Source organism: Pectinophora gossypiella, chromosome 1 (assembly GCF_024362695.1).
Source record: "Pectinophora gossypiella chromosome 1, ilPecGoss1.1, whole genome shotgun sequence".
Lineage (NCBI taxonomy): Eukaryota > Metazoa > Arthropoda > Insecta > Lepidoptera > Gelechiidae > Pectinophora > Pectinophora gossypiella.
Genome location: NC_065404.1, coordinates 329901 through 349299, shown reverse-complemented (window position 1 = coordinate 349299; position 19399 = coordinate 329901). Strand labels below are relative to the sequence as shown.

The 19399-nt window shown below is 37.3% G+C and overlaps 1 protein-coding gene across 1 annotated transcript in view; it reads left to right on the top strand.

Moving 5' to 3' along the window:
• The window catches only part of LOC126370336 (uncharacterized), a 63665-nt gene that overhangs the window by 43229 nt on the left and 1037 nt on the right, over positions 1-19399 (top strand). The window contains exons 3-4 of the mRNA XM_050015200.1: positions 16487-16743; positions 19124-19301. Coding sequence (XP_049871157.1) covers positions 16487-16743; positions 19124-19301 — 435 coding nt within the window. The remainder of the gene's footprint in view (positions 1-16486; positions 16744-19123; positions 19302-19399) is intronic.

The following is a 19399-nucleotide window of genomic DNA, read 5'->3' as shown; positions in this document are numbered from 1 at the left end:
TTAAGTTACTTTTGAGTATAGTTTTCCTAGCAGGAAGTGCAATATTTTCGGGTTTTATTTTGCCTCAACTTAATGAAACCAAAACGTCGCGAATTTTGTTCCATATACGGGAAAAAATATTTTTTTCCTTGTAATCAGTAGTTATTAAGTCACCGTTGAATAAACTTGGACCTTGATTATGAGACATCGCGACATTCAATAATTCATTGGAATATTTTGTACATATCGATATTTCTAAGAATTTGCTCCTCGTTAATATTTACTTGCTCACGTCTAAGCAGGTAAGGCTTAGCATGCTTGAAAACTGAATTATACCGTAAATATGTTTTTGAGGTGTCACTGATATTTTTTTCTTGTTATTGTACTCGTAGCTAACTTATAATTTATCATAAACATAGCATAAACTGACGACTAAGTATATCCCAATTGAGGTCGTCAGAGGTACATCCATCGCATGATGAACTAAGTACCCACACCTCACCGAGCTTTCTATTAGACCAACGTGATAGGTGGTGAACAGTATCGCCACCTCTATAATGGTCGAGCTAACTGTGTTAGTGAAAATGTGTGTGTAAAGTCACTTAGGTAATTTGTCAAATATTAATAAATTTGTAATATCCCCCAAAAACTAGGCAGTTTCGGTTGACATTTCTTTAAAGTTCTCTTCAAAAACGCATGTCTCTCTCTCATCGTCTATTTCGCAAGCCCATCTGCGTCTCACATTGTCCTCATGTGGGCTAATCTGTCCAGCACAGCGTGACGTCACGAGTTCTGATTTAGCTAATGGCGGCATAAGGGCCTGCGCGTGCGCTGATTCACCTCGTTACGCTAGTTACGTCGGTTCCCGGCACCGATTGTCTCGAACGGTATACTGGACTTTAGACTTGCAGATTGTTAGTACCTAGCTGAGATGATTTAAGCTGTTGAGTGTTGTAGAGATTTCATTTTTGAGCGCCGCGGTTAGATTTGCTAATAGTAGATTAGTTGACACCTCTTTGCTAAAGTACGTGATCTTAAAATGTGCCATTCCAACATGACCTTCAAATCTAGTGCTCTATTCTTATAGTTCTTTAGATTCCATTTTAAGCTTTTATCTGATATTTATTTATAAACTAATTTACACAGTAAGAAACATCACCCTTACAGGATATTATCCTATCTCGGTGATGTTATTTATTATTATTTATTTATCTAATAATTACAACTACAAGTATACAGGCATATGCCCAAGGCGGTAACTTAGACACATAACTTAATATAAACTTAAATTATTACTTACTTCAATATTTACAGTATTATACTTACATACCTATATACTAAACTTATCAAATATGTTATCTATTATCACATAAAATTTTAATTAAAGCCTCTGCCAATTTTTTGTTATCTTACTTCTCAATGTTTCTTAATCAAATTATCTTTAATTTTTTAGGTTAATTTTATCATTGGTTTATTATATTTATAGTAAGTACATCTAATGTTGCCAGACACTCGCACAATATCCATATTTCACTTGTAAATTCATTCACGCTTTAACAATTAACAAATTAACCGTTTGCATGGTCGGACATCACTGAAATCGTATTTAAATCGTTTGCAATACCCTCCAATTAATTTACGATTATGCTAATGTTACACATGTTGACTAATTAATCATCAGCACGATTGGTAATGACTGTGTAGTGTTAATAAGACCAGAAGCGCGTGCGCACGACTCACGAATCAAACCAGTCTGTACCAAATGGTTGTATATGATAACAGGAATTGAGGCAATGGTGAAAGGTAGAGCTTAATAAGTGTAGAATAAGTGTCATAATAATAGATTTTATTTATTTATCAGATAATAAGATCCATTAGTTGTTAGTAATGCAAATGTATTTCAATGTAGATACGGTAGACGGTAAATACATCAGTTTGCGACTTTCCTCGTGACCTTAAGTGGTGTCAAAATTCCAAGAATGTTGGTGCAATAGCCTTCGACTGCAAAGCAATATGTTCTCGGAATTGACAAGAATTTACTGACGTAAGCAAGTTGACCAAAACCTTATTCCGGAAAATAATGTTACTTTATATCTTACCGACCGATATAAAATTAAATTAAATATAGGCACCGCCCTAATGTTGTTATGGTATAACTTATTGAATAGTCCTTGTGTTGTAATGTTTTTTATATTAATAACTAACTATTGTAACTTTCACTTCGCCCGCAACATTTTAGTGAAAATCGTAAATCGTTATGAAATTGAAACGAAAAAGGTCCATAACTTGCTTACGCAATTGGCACCCCGGGGTTTGAGATTGAAAATGAAATGTTGCTATAATATAAAAGATATGAAATCATCTAGAACGGAAAGTGTTGGACAATTATTGAACCTAAAGTATAGAACGTCGTGTCGAAAAAAGCAATTTTTGTAACCTAGTAATCCGATGTAGATTCATTATGATTTTTCAAGCGGTAAAATGTAATCCTATGTTACAAGTATAATTCAAGCCCTTAACAAGGAAGACATATAATATTAAAACTTATATAAATGTGCAACTGACACCCAGCAGCTAGTTATTATAAACCTTATTACACAATACACTAGTCAGAATTACAAGTCAAGTTACACGCAATAATTCCACCAAACGTTGCTCAATTATTGCTTTATATTAATTAGAAAAATATTGCTTTCACCATAAACTCAACTCTAGAAGAAATTAACCCAGTTAAGGTTTACTGGATAAGCATTACCGAGGAAGTGCGACATTCTACGACCAGAATTTACCCAATATTCTTGTTTTTACAAGAAATATTAACCTTTATATTACCTGTTTTTAGTGTTAATTGATGATAGCTTCAATTTCCTCCTTAGATCTAATAATGTTTGGTTTAAAACTGGATTTTATTTGGCGCCGCGTGGAGCCGACTTGACTCTGCCTGCGGCAATCTCATCGTTAACATTCTTACGTGGAGTTACTATGGGAAAAAGGGAAATTAATTTGGTACATCACACTTTAAGCGATATCGCGATGTTAAACTTTTGAAAGCAACTTTACGATGCAGGAAATGCCTCTTTGAAATCGTGGTTAATTGGTTGTCATGTCATCAGTTAAAGTTGGCTTGTTTGTACAAGATTAACTATTCTTACCCTTCCATGATTATTCTGTAAATTTTGGAGGCAGATAAATTATGCTATTCGTCAATTAGCTTCTAAAAAAGAACACCATTCTTTAAAATACACTTCTGTTATCATTTATATAAATTACGGCCTTACTTATGTATCGACTAAATTAAAAAAATAAGTGGAAGTTGTGAAAGCCTTTGTAACAAACTCAAACTCAGTAATTATAGGTTTTGTCTAAGCTATTTATCAGTGTAACAATCAGTAATAGCAATTACCCAGAAGCACCAGCTCCGGGGGATGTCATTAAGTTGATTAGCGATGGACGTCAACGGATAATTGAACGAATGAAGACGTCAGACGTGTAATACGGACAGACAGACGTAGTGTTGAATGCAGTGCTTACTGCCACTATATTTTATCGGAATGTATTGGTTAGAAAGAAAATCTTTGAGTCCTAGTGGTGAAGACCATTCCATACGTTCCTTAAAGGAACTGTCTTTATAACAGAAATAAATTTTAAACTTTAGAAGACTGAACTTTTTTATCTTAAGTGCAGTTTCACAGTTGGTTCGTATTATTTATTATTTTTCCGACGTGATTTATCGTAGATTTGCCGCAGATGGCATTAACTACTTGGGCGGACAATGGGGAGCGCTGAAGGCTCTCACCCGGTACAACGTTTAAGACAACAGGCCTGACGGTGCCTAGTTGGGCGCGAACCTCGGCTCAGGGCGTCGTCTGAGAGGAAAAATATTTGAAAGAATTAATCGACTCCAGCGGGTTGATAGCGATAAGCGCTAATTGAGGAAGAACAGTCATACAGTAATACGGCTCACAGCCTATCACGTTCGTAACAGAAAGCTCGTGTGGGTACTTAGTTCATTTTGCGATGGATATACTTTTGTTATGTTGAACTTTTTTGTGCGAAATCAACTGTTATTTAAATAATACAAGAGCAATAAGGTAGTTAACCAGTTATTCGTATAAATTAAATGAGTATGTCAACGGGCTTCCTTACACAGCCACCCGTGCAGTCAGCCTTGCCGCGAGCTGTGTTACGTAGGCGGTGGTGTAGGCGCGTGCTGTTGTTATGCGTACGCGCCGCTCTCGCAAGGAGTACTTAATTGAAATATTATCTCTGATGGAACTTTTACAGCTGAGGGAACGAGATGTGATGAACTGGTACCTCTTTGAAACGACGCATTGTTGTTGCTTTTTGATGTGTGAGAGACAGTTTTATTTAGCTGCTTATATAGTAGTTGATGAGATGAGGTCGGTTACTGAACACGACTCACATGGTAGAAGATTGCAATTCGAGTTGCATAAAGTTGTGTTTGTACCGTCTGTGTCATAGCTCTACATTTTCTTGGGCTATTGGATGTGTATTTTTAGATGAAATAAACAATTACGTAACTACTTAATTTATATATTTAACTAATAAATTATAATGGCACTATGTCAGTGTTGGTAGTTGAAAACAAGATGTTCAGAGGTCTAAAAAGGACATATTGTTGCGTTTTTAGAAAAACGCAATATTGCAATTTGTCACTTGCTCATATGAAAGTAAGTGCGCAATGTCAGCAAATGTCAAATAGCAATATTGCTGTTAAGAGAAATTGCTTGAATGTGGCCATTTTAGGTCCCCAGTAATGTTATCATTATTTTAAGCAGTACAGCAGATTTTTGTCCACTGAACTGTATAATTAGATTACTGATGGCAAAAACTGCCAAATCTTCCGTTGAGTGAAACAATGTGGCAATTTTGAGCGGAACGAGGCTGAAGATGCTCGGATCCCATTAGGCAGGGTGCACGGTCCACTGAGCGGGGCGTCGGCGCGGGCGCAGGCCAATGTATAAGGTTGTCTACCGCTGGTAAAAGAAAAAACTATTATTGAGGATGAACTATAATATAAGCTCACTACTATATACCAATTGGGGTAATTAGAGGTAAGTACCTTCATCGCAAGATAAAAGCGGGTATTTTAACAATTTCATTAATCTAAACTCTATTGTGGATACGTGTAATAATATCTTTTGTAAATTTTAACACCACAGTCACGCCACCAGCGAGAAATTATTCCGGATTCGTCTTGACGGCAAGATTGAAAGAATTATTAAATAAGGGTGGAACCTGATCAATTTTTACAACAAAACTGTAATAGGCATCAAATTATTTTAAATTATTATTCTTAAATTACCACCAATTAAAAGGTTCGTTTTCATTACGTATTCTAAGGATGTCTCTTAACTCTGTGTAGGCAGCCCTGTTCGGGTTTACATTCCAACCACGACGCGAACCATGACCGTGAATGTTTGTCGAGGACTGTTTGAACTGAAAGCTTTCCTACTATTCTACGATTACAAGTTGAAGATTTTTAAGCTTAAAGTCACCAGCTAAGTACGTAGTGTAAAGCAACCCTAGTAACTACAGAACATTGAAGCAAAGCCTCTTTACCTTGATTGCCATGGAACTTTGCTCATACAGCTCACCAAATAAGACAGTAATTTACTGACTCCTCGCCATATGTTGCACATTACGGCTGGCCTTTCGCACAGGTTACCGCAGCTTGCGCCCGCGCATACGCGCCGCCGCCGCTACGCAGACAGATCTTAACTTTCCACTAAATTGCTTATGCGCATAAGGGGCTGTTATTAAAGACGTGATTCAGATAAGCTTCTCGTTACAAGTAATTACTGTTGATGTTTTATCGTACTTGATGGAAAACGCAGCGGTAAGGTGGAGAATTTTATGCTTTATAAAAATACCTAATTGAAAAAGTTATATTCAATATTAAATAAAGGCAACTGAAAAGCATATAAACGTGTTTTACGTTTTTCATTTCCCGTTTGTGAAACGTATAACTCAACAATCACGACAAAACATAAAATAATACATTAACAAAGTTAACAGTAAAACTACAATATACCTAACTTGTATTAAAGTTGTCATAAAAGGAATGTGAAATGAAATGGCCTCGATTCTCCTCGATTCAATAACTTTTTAATTTGCAAAACATACAAAGGTTCCAAAATGGTGGCGGCTGTAAATAAACAAAGCGAAAAAGGCGCGAAAGGTCGTCGCCATGTTGATTTGGAGCGTCGCGTCGTGGCGAGTCAACTGTACATGTGTTCAACTTAGCTCGAAGAATAGTGTTACCTATTTTTTCAGTAACTTTTATTAGTTTAGAATCCTCCTTCGTAAAATAGTACTAAATTGTTTGAAAGTCGTGGCTCAAATGTCGTGTCGTCGTCTCGTGTCGTGTTATTCCAGTCTAACAGATTTTATAAACAGTTCAAATTATCAACACGCATCATAATTTTACTAGAATAGGGAATGTAAAGTAACCTTGTCCCGTTTATAATTGATAAACGCCTGCCGTTAACAGTGTGGAACAGCTTAATTTGATACGTATGTCGGCAAAAATAAACGTCAGAAAGCGATGCGGAATGCAACGTTAATTATCACTCTTCAGAGGTCATGTAAAGAGGCCTTCTGTAACTTGAGAGCTGGATTAAGTCATCGCTAAGAGACTCGTTGTTTTGAATGTATTGAGGGTTGCATATCAACTGATTCTCATTTTTCATTTCATGCGATGATGGACAGCATACAAGATCTTTAAACTCGCTCTTATGTTTTCTAATAAAGACGTATGGAACTAATCAGTGTTTATTTATCAGCAGCATTCGCGGTCAAAAAAATTCGTTTAATAACCGATGTAGAAACCGCGCGATTAGTTTATTTTGCCTACTTCCACAGTCTAATGTCGTACGGCATCTTGCTGTGGGGTCATGCTGCAGATATGAACAGCATTTTTGTTCTGCAAAAGCGAGCCATTCGGGCGATTTACAAATTGGGACCCAAGATGTCACTTAGAAATAAATTTAAAGAAATTAATATTTTAACTTTGGCATCACAATATATCTTTGAAAACTTAATATATGTAAAAAAACATATAGGATTATTTGCAAAAAATAGCGATCGGCACATTGTTAATACCAGAAACAAAAATAAACTTGCTTTACAAGTCAGTCGATTACATAAGATTACTAAATCTTTTAAGGGGCAATGTATACGTTTTTACAATAAGATTCCCATTGACATTCAGAATTTGCCTTTCAACTGTTTTAAGACAGTAGTTAAACAAAAACTTTACAAAAAAGGTTATTATAAAGTTAGTGATTATTTAGAAGATATGAATGCATGGGATTAACTGTCTGAGAACTGATATTAGGCAGCTAAATTACTCAATTGTATACCAATATTTTATGTTTTTTTTTTTTTAAAGAACGTCTAGGGCCCTGTGCCGAGGTTTTTCTTGCAGCTTCTTTTCCCCGGCTATACAGGTTGTGAGAAGCTGCAGTAGTTTTAGGCGGATGAGACGTTCGTTATGTAAAATTGACGATTCAAAGTGTAACTATGTTACCTACTGAATAAAGATATTTTTGAATTTGAATTTGAATTTGAATTGAAAATTAATAACTTTCAACCTGACTGAGAGGTTAGAGTGCATAAATGCGCTCTACCTACGCGCACTTAATTTATGCATATTACCTTGTCATAGTAAACGTCACTCCGTGCGTAGCGTGGTCGTATGTTTTGATGGCTAATCATTCCTCCATTTGCATGAAAGTTAAAAGCAGCATCTCGAGGTGGTGAAGGCTCCCGTTTCGCCCAAATCCCCTTTTCTGAGAAACTACAACACTAATTGCTTGTTTGCATTTGATTTATGACAGAGCTTAAAAGGATTTTAAGACTTTGCTTAAGATTGCGAATATGTGTCATAAAATTTGAGGGAAGGATTTCGTTAAATAGATGCGTTAAATTGGTATTCCGAAAATGAGTTTTATGTTCATAACTTATTCTTTATTGATGCAGTTTCATTGATTTAAGTTAGTTCAGAGATCCATCCGGTTACAGTTTATTGATGTAAGTGAGTACTCGCTACGTGAGCCATGTCAGGGGCCTTTGGCTGCTAAATAGTAACCCTGACAATAGGGTTGATGAGGTTGGTAATCCACCTCAAAACCCACACGATAGAAGAAGGGAGATCTATTGCCTTGTCTTTAGATGTCTGATCAACAAGGGGTCTGTAACTCCCGCTACCGCCAAAGTCCTGGTTCTGGGTAGCAGGACAATGGGACTTTATGGCCGGGTCAAATGTCACTACCACACAGTTAAGGTCGCTAGATAGTGGCGGAACATCCGCTCATACATATGGTACAAGTCATAAAACAGTTGATGATCCTTTCAATAGTTACTTAATTGAAAGTTTTCAATGCCAAACTAGTAGTAATTCGGTGGCATATGTAGGTACTTTAACTTGACGGTAATCATTTTATTTTTAATTTTATTCTCAAATGTCTGTAAAGGCTATGATTACATACAAACGAAATCATTATAGGTATACTCGTACGTAGAGTTGATATTACTTCTGTTGAAGTGAGTAAAAAGTAATATTTTTTATACATGTACTAACATTTTTACCCTTGAGAAGAGCGCGCTCCGCGGTGTTGTTTCTAGTTATAGATGGACGAAGGGCGTAGCCGCGGATATATTTAGTTTATAGTTTAAAAAAAAAAGAATTTTAACTAATAAAAATTTGTTAGATAATATTTGTTGTTGTATGTTGCATAACATTGGAATCTAAAAGAGTATAATCTTATATTCAAGTAATAAATTATTTTAAAAAATATTAGCATCGCTAACTCCTATCAAATGAACCACTACTCAAAAGGATGAACTTTATCACGCCAGTTAAAAATAGTTGAAACACATCAAACGCGTTCCTAAAAACCTTCTCAAAGGAAACGGGGCGAGCCCCGTAACACTCACTGACCGTTTAGCAAGCGTTTAGTTTGATGGGCTGATGAATGGCAATGTAGCCAATATTTAGTTGCTTTTAAATAAAGAATAGCAGAAATAAATAACAGTTAAAAAAATAAACTCATAAAATGACATATAAAATGTTACGGCGTAGTGCAGTAAACAATAAGTATGTGATGGTGCCTAAAGTAATAATAATAATATTGGAAATAAACCAAACGATGCGGCTACTTTAAGTTGCCGTGTGGGCAGCACGGGTGGAGGCAAATGCAATCGAGTGTTCACGACAACAGAGACTTCTTTCTACAATCCCTCTTCAAAGAAACATGATATTTTAGTAAGAGAATCAATGGTCTGCGCTAAAAAAGTGATCACTTTTTAGGAAACATTCGATGCTTTATTTTATTTGATTGCTTGTTGTGTAATTTGCTGTCAATACCCAATTGGTTAGATTGGAGTAGAGAGTCATCTGTCTCTGTCTGGGGAAAGCGCGGCGAATGTTACCAGGTATTTTGGGTTAGTTGGGTAATTACGACCTCTACACTAAGTAGTGTCGGTTGATTAATTAATTTGTTTCTAGTTTCGTGCGTAAAACAATTACTCTGTTTGTTTTGATTAGTGTTTGGGAAACTTCGATTGGTGTTTGAGGTCGTTCGTATCCTGGTGTCAATTTGCATTTTAAGTTTTCATTTCATTATTGACGTGACAAATTTAATTTATAAATGGCGTATCTAATTTAGTGTCAATGACAAAAATAAAAAGTAAAACGTCTAAAATCCTCATGCTTGTCACGTTCAAGGCATCAGTTATATCTAGTTTAAGGGCGTCATTCATGTTGAAGGCAGAAACAAACCGGTTGATATTTTACACCCGGGGTCCTGAGCTTTCATTGATGAATGGATGGTCGCAGCTGCGGTGGTGCCCAGCAATTTAACAGCTGAACGCTAATGGATGCTGTAACCGCTAATGTCAACTTCAAATACACGAGCGCAGCTAAAGTACCTACGTGCAAGTGCTGTAATTGAAGGGATGGTGGGACCGGCTTCACCGTGACCACTTGATTATTCCCGATGCAACGTGAAGCAATGCTGAATTTTTTGAAGTTAGTCGCCACGTGCTAATGTGTTGATGGTGATTGTTTAATACTCTCTGGTTTTAAAATTAAACTTACTTAGAGCACTCCATGAACATATTTTCTTCGTCGTGTTAGGTCTCGAAATTGCAACATTCTTTGCCATGTAACTAAAATTTTTAAGTGTATCGTATGAAAGCAATACCATGTCTAAATTGTGTATATGTGTATACAAATAATCAAACATTTAATGATGTGGGTACGAAATTGCTGGTACCCATAACAATAAATTGGGAATTCTTACATTTTAGTAAGTATAATAGCTTAATTAGTTTAAAGTGATTTTATGTTTTGTTTTTAGGTCACCGTGAAGATTTTTTTATTTTAGTAGTTGAAAATATTACTTTTATATATAAGTAGCTTATTCATTAAACCTTGTATTCACTCAGTCACAATACAATTACTGTCCGGCTGTGCGCTCGTATATTTCTCCTAACAATGTTTCATCACGAGCAGTGAGCAGCTGTCAAATAAATTTTATTAAAAGTCAATAAATATACTCAATGGGCCGCCCGCCGACCATTGCATCAATTTGTATTATATTATGATTGATAGCGAAATTTTCAATTTACTGTATTCATTCTCTATCACACAGATGGTCTTCAGTAAGATAATCTTTTGTAGTTGCATTCGATTTTGGGATAACAGTAAAAAAAACAGAAGTAGTAAGTCAGATCGAATTTCTTTCACATTCAAGTCTAAAAATACGATTTCCAAATAATCATCGGCACAGTAGCCCAAATAATGATAAAACCGTCGAATCTAAATCTGGGCTGAACCAAAAAACCAGTGCCGGATACTTCCTGCGCACCTGGCCGCGCAGCACGTGCGCGCGCAGCCTGCGCTGGAGTTTTTACCAACTCTTTACGTCCGCCATCTTTGACGCCGCATATGGTGCGTAATAATGGGTTGCTGGAGTTGCGCAGGTGACGCAGATGGTAAAGGGGTACTTATTTGTTTTAATGTTGAATGGATTTTTCTTTTTGGTTTGACTATGTAAGATCTTAGATGAATGGAATACGTCTGTCGTTGTACCTTGTTGTACATAAGTTGATCTCCAATCTCATTTTTTTTCTCATTTCAAGGTTTGCTTTGTAATTGATCCTGTTTAAACTAAAATAATTTGATAAGTATTTTTACACTCTATTCTCTTAATGTCCATAACTAAGTAAGTTAATCTTAAAATCCTCTTTACCAAGTAGCATAATCTCAATTCTGACGTTCAGCAGAGCACCTTCATCCTCTTCTGTATCTATTACAACATGACCCTACTCGTGATTCCCCGTTGTGCTCCCACTTGAGACTGGTCCAATCTGAACTGACAGACAAACGTCTATTATTAGTGATTTCATTACACAACTGACAGACAACTGGATCAACAGTGAGGTGTTCCAACGATGCCGCGGTGGGCTTTTGAGAAATCGTTAAAATCTTTCTTTTCTTTAGTGTTTTCCTAACACTAATTTCCCTTTTGTCAGCTCTAAGTGCTTTTCTTGGGGCGATTTTTAGTGAAGAATGAAGGTAAATAGAAGCGGTCTGCTTAGGTTTGTTATTACAAGGAGCCGAATGAGTCTTTTCTATTGTATTTAAGGCTAGTTGTTACTATAGTAGTAGCGGCCTCCGTCGTCCAGTGGTTGAGCGTTGTCCTCACGATCTGGAGGTCCCGGGTTCGAATCCCGGTGGGGAAAAATCACAAAACACTTTGTGATCCCTAGTTTAGTTAGGACGTTACAGGCTGATCACCTAGTTCTCGGAGAAGTAAGATGATCCATGCTTCGGAAGGCACGTTAAGCCGTTGGTCCCGGTTACTACTTACTGATGTAAGTACGTAGTCGTTACATGAGTCATGTTAGGGGCCTATGGCGGCTACTGAGCCGCCATAGGCATAGGCAGGGTTATTACTGAATAACCCTGACTCCAGGGTTGATGTGGTTGGTATTCCACCTCACAAGCCACATGATAGAAGAATAAGATTATTGATATTGAAGCAAAAAAGTTTGTGTTCCCGCCAACATCAATATAAATGGCAGCAGCCACAATATTCCCAATACCAACATATCCAAATATTGTTATTTTAAGGGTTATTTTATTCATACCTACCGAAAGTGTTGATACAACGACCGGGCTTGGCCAACATCCGTCGATTATTGGTTCGGTCAACACGCCGCGCTGCCGCGCCGGCGCAGGCAGCTGTGTCTCTATTAGCTGTGGGGGATGCACTCAAATATTTCTGATCTGCACAAATATCGAAATTAACCTGTAAGTATACGTGTGAGAATTTAATTCAACAACCAATTTGCTTTGGAGCTCCAGAGCTAATTGTTGACGGAGGATTGAATAATTTTGTGCTTTCTACTTTATTTGAGGAAAATTTTATAATGTTATTCATTGTTATTATGTTGCTACTATTCGTCAACACGTCGGAAATAAAATAGTAAAATTAATTTTAATGTGCCATTTCAATGTGAAAATGATATCATAATTTTAATTTTGATTATTTACTACTTGGGTTGTATCCAAACCGTGGACAGTGGCAGGACGCCTCTAAATTGGGTGAATGAGGTGTGACGTGGCGCGAGCGCAGCAGGAAATTAGGAAATGGGAAGCACGGACTATCGGGAGTTTTTGTCACTCCAGCTTATTATAGATCTGTGGTCGCGTACAAGAGTTGCTCTTAATTTGTGCATCCGGCGGGGTTCCGATTTGTAGCTAATTATTTCTGATTAGGAAGATTAGTAATGCGTTTATGGGACACACTTGAAGCACTATCCGAACCATTCTGAATTCAAAGAAATGAAACCACATATTAAAATGGCATATGTTTTGAATGCTATAAAGTTCACGGCATCCTGCAACCACTTAATAATACACATTATAATTGATATCATTGAAATAATTACAAAGCTAGCACATGAAAATGAGAACCCTACTCGACAGGTGATGATGCCCAGGTGGTTGTATCTCTGTAATCTTAAACTTGAAACAAACGTAAACAAAACTTGATTCCGACTAACGGTTCTCTAGCGAATATAATTTCTAATTTTACTAATTATATAAATCAATCAAAATTTTTAGTTTTAATGCTGATCATCATAACAATGATACTGGTAATGAAAAGTCAAGTTAAAAACTGTTTGACGTGTAACATGGGGCGGAAATTGACAAGGTTACACCAATTAAGTGCATATTACACCGGAATATGTATTTGACGGTACGGAAACACAAATTACCGTTTTTCCATACCACTACCTCCATACAAAGTGCACATAATAACATGGAATAATAAGGCTCACGAACAATACGTAATCATCACTTGAATCATAGAATGGTTACAGTTTCATAATTGTTCCGTAATTTGTCCAAGGACTTTACAGACCTTTGTGTAAGTGCGTTAGCTATTCTGCTGGACACTTGTAATTGGCAGGATTCGCCACAAATTAACCTTAATCTTTGAGAACCCTTTGTCTAATTGAGCCCGCACTCCCGCAGGCCTTTTCAAACTAAATTCTTGTTACACGGTAGCTAACTGCTAACATCCGACACTTAACCCCATACCATTCTTGACTAACTCTGCATTTCCACCACCGTGAGATGAACTCTGGTGATTTGTAGTCACAGTTTTGGAACGCATCAAGTTTATTTGGTTGGCTTCAGTTTCGTTGCGCGAGCGTGTCGACCGCTGCAGATCGTGATTGTGATTATAATCGATCTAACATGCTGTCTTGACCCCTGGTTAGTCTAATCTATTAAGGTCGAAAACAGGTCAGTTGTTGAAGTATACGTACAATATAGATGATGATGAATTGACATGGTTTGGAAAATTAAGTAATCTATTTATGACATACTCAATTGAATCATTTCACTGAAGAACTATAAATTGGATACGGTCTTTCAAGATATAGATTGAGAATATATTTGAAAGCGTGTTCTTAGTTGTCCAAAATCGAGTAGAAGAGTAATCTTTTTGACAATAATATTTCAATGTTAGCGTGTTAAAATTGAAGTCTCATAATCAAGAAGTCTACAAAAACCCGGAGAAGCTTATTAAAAGTCACCAGACTCAGACTCAATGAACATGATTAGAGTGCATAAGAAAATATTTATTATAACTTTTAGTCTAACTTATAGCGCCCTCTGTGCGTTATGCTGCGAACTCCGACCAAAACAAGCCGGCTGGTTGCGTAAGAGTTGCGTCGGCGTCGTCGTCTGCGCACGTGCGCGTGCAGTCGATACAACTTCAAGCTGTCATACCTTTGTTACCGGCGTCTTTGTGGTCTTGTTATGAACCTTCTGCGGAATGGTTCTGATTGTGTCATTTGATTAGATTTTCAACAGTATTGTAGAGTCGGTTCTTTTGAAGTTTCGTTGTTGTTGTCAATATTTGTTCCATTATTATATACACAACGACTAAATAAATGGTTTTTATATTAAAAACTAATCAATCGCGTTAATTATAACAAAATCTTAATGTATCCAATCACTATTAATATCGATGTGTTTGTTGTTAATCATTGTGCTCAGGAAATAATTCATTACTTGTACAGAAAATTATAGTATAATATCACCATCCAACATGGTGTCCGGGATATTCTTCTCAATCACAACATTACTGCGACACTTTTTGTATTCAGTTTTCTAACCAATGATTGTGGCCTTTACCAATTTATATTTACCAGCGAGGAAGCTATAAGTACTCCTTTTGCTATAAGGTTCACTATTGGAATCAGAAGGGACGTTGTTAGTTGATGGTTCAGTCGTCAGCAAAGCAAAGTTGGTCAGGTGGACGCCGCATTCCAGTGGCGTCCGGTGATGTTTTTGCGTTTCCTCCGCGACGCTTCGCTCAGGTTCAATCCTCAAGATGACCACTTTTACCGGCATTTTCTTTCGATGCGCGAGAGAATTGTCATGAATTTATGTAGCAATGCATGGCTTTTATAAAGTTTCTCACGGATTCGATGCTGCATTTACTATGTTTTCTACAATTCGTTCTACATGTATCGTTTCCATTAATAGCTGGATAGATTTATCGATTTATTCTTCGTTACAAATTTTATCACCAGCAACTTACTACTGACAAAAGACCTTTCAAATCGTGACTTCATAAAATATCATATCCTCTTCCTGTTTACGACAAAAAACCCATTCAAATGGCTCTTGCGAATCGAAACGCGATATGTCACCTACAACAAAAGGTTCGCTTGTGGGCATTTGTGGGCGAATTCCCGACAGTTGCACGTGAGCTTCCTGTGGGGTGGGGCTCTATGCAGACAGGTGGTGTGTACTACCAGTATCGATTTACCCTTTGCAAGGAGCACTTCAGATCATCATACTTGGTGTGAAGAGTAGTTCGGTCGTCGATTAAATTCTGTATTTTTGTTATCTTTTAGGGTGAATGTCCCATTAACGGTTAGATATCGATAGTTTGGAGTACGTCTGATAAGATACAAACGGTTTTATTGGTAGGCAGTAGCGTCTAAATCGACCTTGTCTGTTCTGCGGCAGCTACTAACACTGAGTTTGTGTACCTGACTGAGTAGTTCTTGTTTAAAGATTTCATAAGCTTCGTGTTAACTTCTATACTGACCAATAGGGTTGTTATATATCTGCTTTGCTTGAGGTGCTGAAGTTGTAGTGTCGAACCAAGTTGAATAGTGTATGCAGTAAGTAAGGGCCGCAGCCGCAGGGCTGAGTGGCGGTTTCCGGCCCTTTCCACAGTAGCGCTGAGTGTCGGTAGTGTCAGTAGCGATCGCGTTGCACGCGCACGTGTCATGGCGGCGCCAGTGCCCGCACCGCGCATGCGTCTAGCTCTCCACCCGCATAACATACATGTGAGTTCTCAATTTAAAGTTTTGTGTGTTTTAAAATATTGTGTTTTCGTTTTTTAAGGTTTTATTTGAGGGATACTTTGTTTCATAATTTTATTATTTTACTGGCCGTTATTTATCGCGTCTTATGGTATTGCAATGTACGCGTGAGAACCTGATTATCCGCAATCCTTTTAGTTCCGTTACGTTAGAATGTTGGTTTATTGTGACATTTCAGTGTGTTTAAATAAATCAAATGCTTGACTCGTGAATAACTTCTTAAGTAAATCCGGTTGGATGGAGAATGTGGTTTGCGGTCTCAGTGCTCGTGGGACATTTCTGGATACGAACATACATGGTTGAAACATTGCAGTGCAATGTGCATATTTATGTTAATTTGGCTGCATTTCTATTAATCATTAATTATTTATTTGACATATAACATATAGGGTAGTAGTAGGAAGTTTTTTTTCACCAACATAGTCAAGTATGTATTAAGAAATAAATATTTAAATTTTCTAACTTATCCAGTCTCAGCAGCGTACGCCATCTGCTTGGGTTTACAGTATCGCCATAAAAAAAAGAAAAAGTAGTAAACCACACGTTTCCTTGTCCACAGACCACAATAAAAGTGTTCGCGCGGTGTCTCCGTCCGGACATCGAGTACAAGACGCTATCCGTCACGTGGGGGACGCGAGCCCGTGAAGTTGTGTCTACCCTGCTGGGCAAGTTCCGTATGCGACACCGGGACCCGCGACTGTTCTACCTGAGCATGGAGGTGCGCGTGCGCGCCGCTGGCTTGCGCACGACTCTTGTGCTTGATGATGACGCGCGCCCCGCCGCGCTGCAGGCCTGCCATCCTAAAGGGTACTCTAAGTAAGTTGTCTTTTAGTACTTTCTAAATGTCTGTATATGGTGTAGATAAGGAGTTGAGTAGGAAGATAATTACAACGTTAGAACATAGACAAGTTTGACTAAATACCTACTAAGGATGTACAGCGTTAGGCGGCTTTGCGGGAAGCGATACGATTTTGCAGTTGCTCCCGACGATACACATCCTTATGAGGGCTTCGGTAAGAAACAGTTTTGTTAAAGCAACGAAAGTATTATATAGGTACCTAAGTGTATATTTTATATCACTGGTCTTTCGACTTGTCTCCATGTACAGTTTATATCTCTTAGCAAAAGATGTTGTAACCCGATAGGTAATCATGAGGTATTGTGCGAGACAATCGAAAGTGAATGTTTAGTTAACGCTACATACATATACATAGCTAGGAACTGTTGTTACAGCCTGCATGTGTTATAGACTGGAGGCTAGACAAAGGACACTAAGCCTAGACCAATGCCACATCTAGACACAGTACAATCAATCTTTACATTTACTAAGTGATAATATGGTATTTGAGTGCGTCAAAGATAAATTATAAAATGCTAATCTAGAAATAGAAACCAGTCGAAGATTATCAAAAATCAATCTCATTTTACTTTTCGACTTATTTTCGAATTTCATTTATGAATTAAGCAACTATGAGTACGACGTTTGACAGCTTTTATTAAGGACGTCACAGGACAGTATTTTCATACAAACTCCAAAGAAAACTTTACAGAAGCATTGTTCGAAATACAGGATTACTTTTTATGCATTTTTTAATTTTCTTGATTTATTTGATCAGATTTTTGAACAATGTACTTAAATAGCAGATGCAGTTTAAGTAGCAATAGCATTTATGTTATGTTCGTTGATTACTACGTCTGTTTCAATCAGCTATCATTATGCAGGTGTCTGCAACCACGGTATTTACCTCATCGACTGTGGATGTCAGTGCATCTGTCTTACGAATTACATCGCTATATACCTAGATCATAGTTTTTGTGCAATATTTTATCCTAGTTGGTCAAGTTCACTTGGAGTTTATAATGTACTTAAGTGAATTAGATAGAGTCGTTTATCACTGTTAACCGTGTAATGAGTGTGACATTAGTAAGTACGAGGCAATTTTTCAATTTTTTTAAACCTATCTTAGTGACATCGTAACAAATACTGAGGGGGATGATTATGAAATTGTTGTTTTTGTAAATTGGTAAATTAATGTCAATTCCATACTTTTTGATGATGATGATGAATGTGTATATGCCTGCAAAGGCAAAATTTAGTGAGACGTAATTTGCAACTATAACTGCAACTATTATCTATAAGAGTACCTAAATTTCTGCACAATAAAAATCTTTATCTTTTAAAGTTTCTACTTGATATTAACTGAGAATCATGCCTCAAAGTTTTCGTTACGATGTCACTAACACCCTGTATAGCCGCTGACACTGAAGGCTCGTATCTAAATTATTGTGTAGAACAAAAAGGTAATGGCGTACTATGGTATTTATGCATCTGTAGGTTATAAATCCAATTGTACTTATTTCTTGAAAAAGACATTCGGTTTTACAACTTTAAGGTCAAGATAATTCTAGAAATGGACATCTTTAGAAGACTATCATTTGCTGATCGAATCTTTAACGGTTAAATCTTCAAATTTGGAAAATACCTACACATGATTTACAAGCGTCAGCCTTTTTGTAAAGCCTTTCCACGCGTTCTCACCACCAGCTCCATAAATAATCTTCACAGGCTACTTTAGGAAAATCTCTCAGCTCGTTAGTAAACAAAAATTTTCGTCGCCAAAATGTCTCTGTTGTCCAAAAACGCATCATTACTGTCGCACCTCGCTCGGACCACCGGCGCGCGCGCACCGATCTAAAAAGATCGCGTCTTCGCTCCTTCCGGCGCTATTCCCGTCCCAAAACAAACTAGAAGCAATAAAAACGCTAAAAAGCTCTTAGACATTGCTTTATTGACCATATGGATCATGTTACCCCATGTGTTGACAGTTAGAGTTGTGTTGGAGCAACAAGGGGTGGGATCCGTTTATGAACGCGCTTCTAATAGTTTACGTGGGTACTTCTATGTTAATAGATTTATGAACAGGGTTTATTTCGATATACTTTGTTGTTAGCTGAGATCCCTCTATCGTTACCATAACAGTAAATATTTCTATTTATTGATTATTGAATTTAAACAGCTGGGATTTAGTACCGTCTTCCCCTGTCTATGTTTATTGGAAGTATTATAAACGCCTTATAATACTTTCATAGCAATGACACTTCATCACTTTGCTATAAACAATCTTGCAGGCGTTAAAAACTTTCCCCATACATTTATATTTGACAAAATCTAACGTACATTTCTGTTATTTTCCAGGTTTTCCCTCCAAATGCGTCCAGGGGGTTTGGTGAAGATCTACGACTCGGCGCTGATGTCGTCGTCGCAGTACAAGTGCCTGTTGACCAGCGAGCGCACGACCGCGGACGAGCTACTCGCAATACTGTTGCATTGCTATGACTCCAACGAAGGCGTTGAGAGGTTCTCGCTCTATGAGGTCAGTTGATAAACGCTCTTATAATTCATACTTTATTGGAGATTTGTGTAAATTCGAAAATGTTTTTATGCTTTGGATTACTATCTTGTGAACTTATC